Genomic DNA, 8,354 nt, shown 5'->3' with positions numbered 1-8,354 from the left:
TTGATTCCCACTCTTGACTCACTAGAGAAAGCCGCCAATCGCAGAGCAGCTTTGGAGCGGCTCAGCAGCCGATCAGAGATCTGTAGCTCCTCCTCTGATTGGCTGATCTGGAGCTCCTCCGGGGTCAGACGCAGACCTTCAGCCAATAGGAATCCGTATCCCAGAGGGAAGTGGGAGGATTTAGAGAGAGCGATGAGGCTCTTCACTTCCTGTCTGAACGCTGTGACTTTGTCCAGCGCCTGAGAGCATCGACCTGCAAGTTAGCGTCAATATATAATAATAATTGCAGCGAAATCTCCAGGAACTTTAATTCACAGAGATAATTAATTTTGTGCTGTGATCATTGGTTTTATCTGACCTGCAGAGGACTGACGCTTCTGTGTTGTTCTTTCTGGACCTAAAACACAACAGACAGACAGAACAGCAAATAAAATAATATTCATTAAAAAACAGATAAATATAAGATTTCCCTAATTCCTCCATTAGTTTAATGATCTTCCCTCTAGTGTCACACTCAGGTCGAACTTTAAATTTTTAGCTCCTGTTCAAAGATACGTGTAAAATAAATCCATTAATTTGTCAAATAAATAAATTTGTAAAATACATGAAGTTGTCATGAAACCCATAACCAAAACAAAAACACTAAATTGTAGAACAAGTCCATACATTTTAAAAATATATTAATTTGTCAAATAAATCCATTATATTGTCAAATAAAATCTAATTTGTCAAGTAAATCAAGTATAAACATTTATTTGTCAAAAATAAATCAATTTATTTTAAAAAAATAATAATAAAATAAATATATTGTAAAACAGATCTATCAATCTCAACCATGAAATCTATTATTTTTTCAAAATATGTTATTTTGTAATTAATTTATAAAAATACATTAATTTGTAAAATAAATCCAGATTGTCCAGATTAAGATTGTGAGCTCGCAGCATGTTAACTTATGTGGGAAGGTAAAGGTGAAGGTGAGAACTGTAAATACTTACAATTCAACTATATTACCAAACTTAAAGCTAAAACACGCCATAAGACCTCGTGTTGCTTTTCGATGTATATGTTTCCTCCCAAATTAGTTCACTATTAAACAATTTTACATTGATATGGTGCAAAATTCCCCAAATCCTCAAACCACTTGTCTAAATTAATCAGTTTGAGATGTTTCCTGCAGCTCTCTCAGGTCGCTTCAAAATTTTAAGTAATAGAACGAAATGCAAAGTCGGAAGCAGGCCTCTCAGTGACAGTCAGTGTGAAATCTTACAGGTGAGAGCGCCCCCTGCTGACCCAGCAGTCACTGTTTTTCCCTCAGCGTCCACACAGAAGCAGCGTGACCCGACACACTGCAGCGGCAGGAAGTCTCCATCCTCAGAGCAGGCTGGGACGTGGATCTCAGCGCCGGCCGCCATGTTTCCTTTCACCTTCAGCGCCATGGCTCGCTCTCTCTCACAGTGGGACGGACACCGAGGTCGACCACTGGTGCTACGTGACCCCGTGACCTCCTGACCCTGAGAGTCGACACACCAGCACTCTCCTCTCTGACACTGAAGCTCCTGGAAACCACCGCTGGACGTGCAGCTGGGGACAAGGATGTCCGCCGTGTCCTCGTCCTCTGAGCAGGAACGCAGCAGAGGAGTCAGAACCTGGAAAACAACACGAGTAAATGAAGTACAGTTAAACCGGCCGCAATGGAAACTGGAGCTTTTTGCGGTCGCTTTTGTTTGTTTTTCAGTTTTTTTATAGTTTTGGGGACCATTTGACTGGTTATGACCATATTTATCATATTTACTCAGAACCTATGAAGTGTGACAAGTGCCTTTATCTGAGTACAGTTATATACAAAAAAGTCTGACTGACTGATTGATATAAAAACAAATATTTTTTCATATTTTTATGTTATATTCTCACAGCAGTACAAAGGACAGGTCACCTGATAATTAGAGGATGTGTTTCGTCTGACCTGTTGCACAGAGGCAGAGTGTGAGCTGCTGCTGCTCCTCAGTGTGTGTTGGAGGGCAGAGAGGAAGGCGGGGTCCTCCAGAGCTCTGCTGACGGACAGGACCAGGTCTCGGTTCTTCTGGAGGCTGACGGCGACACTCTGAGAGGAGAGGCGGTCCAGACCGAGGGCTCCTCGAGCTCCCACCGCCCCGCTGAAGTTAAAGGAGGCGGCGTTCTTCAGGAACTTCCCTCCGAACAGGTTCTCCTGGAAGCGAAGAGGGGAGGAGCGAGCCAGAGCCTGCAGAGCCCCGCCCACTGAAGGGAAGAGACCATGGAGGACTTCGACCAGGTGAGAAAGGAAGTAGGTGGGGTCCGCCTCCACCGGCAGGAGCTCCCTGAGAGGCCGGAGGAGGGGGAGACAGGGGGACGAGGATCTGGCAGAGGAGGCCTGGAGAGGAGGATCAACAGGACCGGAGAAGAGCCGGGACAAAGCCAGACGACGCTGAGAGAGACAGTCAGTGAGACCTGAACCTGGAGGAGGACGGAGGGAGAGAAAGAGGAAACAAGAGGAGGACAAATGTAATTTTAATTTTTTTCTTTTTTATCATCAGCGTTTGTGGATGATGTCTAACCGTTAAATAAATGTTTTTCTGTCCACAGACTGTTTCAGGACACTCACCGCAGACCAGAGAGTCTCCGTGCTGTCGTGTCCCAGGAACCTCCCTCCCTGTGGGGTCGACACACCAGCACTGTCCCCCCTGCTGACACTGTCTGGAGCTGAAGGACCCTCCGGTCTCACAGGACGGGACGTGAACACTGGACGTCTCCATGGCCGCTCGCCGCTCCTCTTCACATGGAGAAGGGCCTGAGCGAGAAATAACCAGATTACATTTGTGTTTACTGGTCCAGATGTTTCCTCTGACATTTCCTAAAATAAATAGTTTTACCAGGCAGATTTAACCAGTTCTCATTGGCCAAAGCTAAATGAAAGAAGTGTTTTGATATTTGATAGGATACCTAACTCATCACTGTTTACTGGTCTACACCTGTTTATCTTTGAAGCTTAACTGGTTTAAATTACTGTTAAACTTTACAGATCATTACATTTAAATGCCACTTAATTGGCCACATACCAATCCAGTTTAATGTCGGGATAAGAAATGGTTATAAATTATGTATGCACTACTTTCTGTCTACATGCACAAATGTAACACAGAACAAACCGGTTTAAACCAGTGCAAGTTCCCTGAAATGGTCAGTTTAACATTCAAAGGCAGTTTAAACTGGTTTGAAAACATTCACATCTGCCAAAACTAGCTTTGACCAGTATACAGGAGTTCAGAGGGTAACACTGTAGGAGCATAATCACTGTTGTTTAAAAGGCATAAACTGGTTTAAATTGGCTTAAATAAGTTTAAAACAGTGAAAACTCTCTTAACAGTTTCAGTACAAGTTTAAACCAGTTTAATTTTGGGACAATAAATCCAAATGTTTACATCTTTATGAACAGACTAGCAGCTTAAACCAGCGTAATTCAAACCACCATCCAGCTATTCATACAAAAACATGTGACCAGTGAAAACCAGTACAAATTAATGCAGTTTACATCTGAAGTGTCCGGTGAGGGCGAGACGGACTCCCAGCATCCTCCTCTGCAGGACTCTGTAGATGTTGGTCTCAGAGAAGGAGCGACCAGACCGAAGACCAGAGAACGCAGAGTCGTAAACCTCAGACAGGAGCAGCTCCACACCTGGACAGGAAGGGTACACCTTACTCACCATCCCCAATCATCATCATCATCATCATCATCAGTGTGTGTGTGTGTGTGTGTGTGTGTGTGTGTGTGTGTGTGTGTGTGTGTGTGTGTGTGTGTGTTTGTACGCGCGTACCTGTGTTCTCCATCTCTCTGCCTCGACTGTCAGAACAGAAGCAGAACGAGGAAACTGTCGGGAAAAACTTCCTGAAACTACCGAACGTCTCAAAAGCTTCTGGGAATCTGAAACAACACATACAAACAAAGATACACACTGAGGTACACACACGAACACTGAAATACTCACACACTTAAATACACATAGAGACACACACGATACACTCACAGTAATACATACACAATGAAAAACTCAGATATACACATCGGAAATACATGCAAATTCAAAAATACAAAAAAAGATACAACTTGACATAAACACATACACAAAAAAACACACCGAAATACACACACACAAAAAAGAAAACTTAAATACAAACAGCAATACACACATGACTGAAACACACACAGAAATACACAGTGAAATAGACACACAAAAGAAAACATACTGAAATACACGCAGAATTACAGACAGGTGAGTTACCTGTGTGACAGGTGTGCAGGCAGACAGACGGGTGTTTAGTAACATAAAAAAGATACTAATTTAGTTTATATGGATGATGCACAAAGATTAATGTGGTTATTTTAAGTATGAGACATGCAGATTAGCTCGTTCTGTGGAGAAAAATGAGATGAGAAAACAAGCTCTTTATCAAGATAAACTGTAGATTTGGAAAAGTTATTTTTCTCTGTACAATTGGTCACATATTATTTTGTAACTTGATTTATTCTATGTACGTGCTTTTTCTTTTTTGCTGATATGTGTAAAACTGGAAGATGACTCATGCTTGTTATTGTTATGGTGTTTTGTAATCCCATGGGATTGGCCAGAAATGGCATCAGAAATAAAAACTGACTGACTGACCTGTTGAAGGTGTGCAGCAGGTCCAGCTCTGTTCTGTCTGTCGTGTTGATGAATTTGCACTGAACGGGGAGGAAGCTGCCGTCTGCAGCACACTGAGGAGGAGAGTGAGACCCGGAGGCGTGCAGGAGACGCCTCGACCTCACCTCACAGCTGCCGGGACCTGCAGGTCAAAGGTCAAACACACACAAACCCATTCAGTTAAGGTTCATCTTGTGGTTGGAGTGGGGTAGCAGCACTGGAGTTTTTAGTTGTAGTTTCAGTAATAACAGTAATAACAGTATCATGTCAGCAGTATTACTGTCAATAGCGACTATAATATTATTAGTAGTATTGTCAGTGTTATCAGCAGTATTTGTATGAGCATCAGTGGTATTTGTGCGTACAGCGTTGAGGTCTCCCGCTCTGTCTGGTCCCGTACAGCTCCATGCCGTCCTGATCCACACACCAACACTGTCCCCTGCCGGAGTCACACTGAACTGACTCAAAGACACCTGAGGGAGCGCACTGCAGGACCGACTGCAGCTGGCAGGGAGACGCACCTGACAGGACAGAGAGGAGGGGACAGAGAGGACAACACAGAGAGACACAGACAGGCAAAGACAAGGAGACAAAGAGAGACATACTCAGTTGATCTTTCTTGCGTGGAGTTAAACGTTTAACTGCACTGGGGATGGAGGGGCAGGTTCCCTCACTTTAAATAGTCCAGGCTGACATTTAATGTTTCGACAGAGTTTTAGGGCCACGCTGATTTAATTTATGGTATTATGAGAAAAAAGTCACAATATTTTGAAAAAAAAAAATATTAGTAATATTATAAGAAAAAAATCTTAATATTATGAGAATAAAGTTGTAGTTTTTAGAGAAAAAAAGTCATAAGTTTACGAGAATAACACCTTGCTGCTCAACCGAAGTTGACTGTGTGGCACGACACGACACCGGGGATGGTGGTTGTCAAGGAGACTGCCTATGCTCTCACCTGTTTTATAGTTTGCTGATAATATGTTTTTTTTCCATAATATCCCCTTTCTTGTAAAAACACAACTTGATTCTTGACTTTATTTTCATAATATTATGACTTCATTCTCGAAATCTAACTTTTTTTCTTTAGTTAGTGTTTTTGGTTATACTACCATAATTATGAAAAGCACTAAAATCAATATTATATAATCACATATCATCTGTAACATTATTGATTATTAATCATGAGGTAATGTGTTGTTGTTTCTCACAGTGAGGAGCAGAGCTGTTGGTTCGAGTCCCGATGACCTCCTGACCTTCAGCATCGACACACCAACACTCGTGACCCGGCTCGCTGCACTGCACAGGTCTACACACACACACACACACACACACACACACACACACACACACACACACACACACAGACATTACTAGTACTACTAACTTAAACAAACTAAAAAACACACTCCACTACATCATGTTTACTTCAAATTAGTTGTAACTTTACCGGTAAACATCAAAAACATTAGTGCCAGCATGCAGTCAACAGATTTCAACAACTGCTTTATTCTATTTTCTGCTTTATTTTGAATTATATTCTGAATTCTTTAACACAGATACAGAAATAGAAACAAATAGAGAAAAGACGTGCTGCAGATATTTACCTGAAACTGCCATCATGTGTGCAGTGAGGGACGTCACCTTGTTGCTTGGCAACAGCCACGCCCCTTAACAACTCACATCTGCTCAGGGTCTCTGACTCCAGCTGGTACTCTGAACGACAATAAGCAACAATGTCATCGTCAGCTAGACGTGTTCCTAAAACACTAATGATTAAATAATAATCCCATGAAGAAGTAGAAGGGTTCTGGCAAAATTCAGAGTGTATGAGTCTAACTCTACCCGTCTAACTCCATAAACAGCTCTAAACAACAGCAGCAGTACTGACGGAGCTAAAGGTGTTAACCAGGGTGGGACCACAGGGTCGGCACCACGCTCCTGGACGCCGGTGTCCCATCAACTGTGGTAACGACTGTGTGAGCGCAGTGCAAAGCGGCAGTGATGAGCTAGCCTTTAGAAAAAAAACAGATGCACTAACATGCACGTGTGGCCTGATCGGTTTACCACAAAGACGCTCAGTTTAAAACACACAAAGAGGGAACGTGACTTCGATCTCTGCTCAGAATTTAAGTCAAACGAGCTTTTCTTTGGTTAATTACAGCCCGAGAAAACAAAGTACTCATAAAAAGCAAAAATGATGAGCAAACATCTCACTTTATCTGCCTTCAACTAACCGGTCAGATATTAACTAGAACTAAGTTTAATGGATGGAGGAACAAACTAATGTTTATAACAATCCTGTGCATTTACCACAAATCATTCGCTCGAACTTGTTTGCACACCAGCTGGTAAAACTATGATGAGACACAGACGGTAACATGGTGGACATTTATAAGACGAGTGTGATGTGTGTAAACACAAAGCTCCTCGGATCCAACATCACGTCCACAGTTTTACAGAAAATTATGAGCAAACACTGGTCATCACACACGTCCACAAACCTGTTAACCTCAGTTTAGAAGCAGTTTAACACATTTTTTATTTTATTTTTTTAGAAATTGGTGTTTTTCCAACACTGCTCATTGCTGAAGGGCTTCTTACTACTCTGTGTGAGACAAAAACGGGAAAATTCGTTTTGTCTATTCTGAGCTATCGCAGAAACATGGTGGTTTAATATGGCGATCTCTATGTAGATACAAACGTCTCATTTTAAAGCAACAAAAACACTATTCTTATTTTCAGGTGATTATACATTAAAGTAAACAGACTTATCATATTATATTCTATTCATGCCAGTATATCCTCCAAAATCATACACAGTGGACATTTAAATTAGGTTAGAGAGAAAGACAGACACGCAGTCACAGGCTCAGGTGTGTTTACCTGAAGCTTTGCCCTGCAGCAGCTTTGGGCAGCAGACCAGGATGCAGGCGATGCGGAGTAGCCAGGCCATCGTCTCCGTGGTGACAGACTGAGCATCGCTACCTCTTTATAAACCTGCAGGCCTGCTGAGTCACTGTGAGGAGGACCGACAGAGAAACACACCTTCATCCCTCCTGCTTCCTCTTCCTCCTCTTCCCCGTCCTTGTCTGTCCATCTCAGTGGAACTGGGAGTCCTTGACCACCTCTCAGGAGGCGCCCAGCGGGCCCTGAAGCCCTCTGATTGGACGAGAGGATCTCTTAAACACAGGTGAATGGTGGTCAGTGTGACGTCTGTTATTCTTATTCCAGCACACTGAAGCTGTTTCTCCTGAGGACCTGATGTCCACACTGAAGCTGTCTCACCTGAGGACCTGATGTCCACACTGAAGCTGTCTCACCTGAGGACCTGATGTCCACACTGAAGCTGTCTCACCTGAGGACCTGGTGTCCACACTGAAGCTGTCTCACCCGAGGAACTGATGTCCACACTGAAACTGTCTCACATGAGGACCTGATGTCCACACTGAAGCTGTCTCACATGAGGACCTGATGTCCACACTGAAGCTGTCTCACCTGAGGACCTGATGTCCACACTGAAGCTGTCTCACCTGAGGACCTGATGTCCACACTGAAGCTGTCTCACCTGAGGACCTGATGTCCAGACTGAAGCTGTCTCTCCTGAGGACCTGATGTCCACACTGAAGCTGTCTCTCCTGAGGACCTGATGTCCAC

The 8,354-nt window shown here is 43.1% G+C and overlaps 1 protein-coding gene across 2 annotated transcripts in view; it reads right to left on the bottom strand.

Annotated features, from left to right (window-relative positions):
• Positions 1-8,022, bottom strand: part of tg (thyroglobulin) — a 30,519-nt gene extending 22,497 nt beyond the window's left edge. For both annotated transcript variants that reach the window (XM_088084755.1, XM_042489152.2), the window contains exons 1-12: positions 7,584-8,022; positions 6,305-6,413; positions 5,909-6,006; positions 5,063-5,218; positions 4,680-4,839; positions 3,834-3,940; positions 3,551-3,694; positions 2,624-2,809; positions 1,967-2,475; positions 1,271-1,649; positions 359-397; positions 23-253 (exon numbers count right to left, since the gene is read on the bottom strand). In XM_088084755.1, the coding sequence (XP_087940881.1) occupies positions 23-253; positions 359-397; positions 1,271-1,649; positions 1,967-2,475; positions 2,624-2,809; positions 3,551-3,694; positions 3,834-3,940; positions 4,680-4,839; positions 5,063-5,218; positions 5,909-6,006; positions 6,305-6,413; positions 7,584-7,653 (2,188 nt within the window). In that variant the 5' untranslated portion in view covers positions 7,654-8,022. The remainder of the gene's footprint in view (positions 1-22; positions 254-358; positions 398-1,270; positions 1,650-1,966; positions 2,476-2,623; positions 2,810-3,550; positions 3,695-3,833; positions 3,941-4,679; positions 4,840-5,062; positions 5,219-5,908; positions 6,007-6,304; positions 6,414-7,583) is intronic.
• Positions 8,023-8,354: the final 332 nt, after the last annotated feature.

This window comes from Plectropomus leopardus, chromosome 11, assembly GCF_026936395.1.
Source record: "Plectropomus leopardus strain MGB_pleo_1.0 chromosome 11, ASM2693639v1, whole genome shotgun sequence".
In the NCBI taxonomy this organism is placed as follows: Eukaryota; Metazoa; Chordata; class Actinopteri; order Perciformes; family Serranidae; genus Plectropomus; species Plectropomus leopardus.
This window is presented reverse-complemented; position numbering and strand designations above follow the sequence as displayed.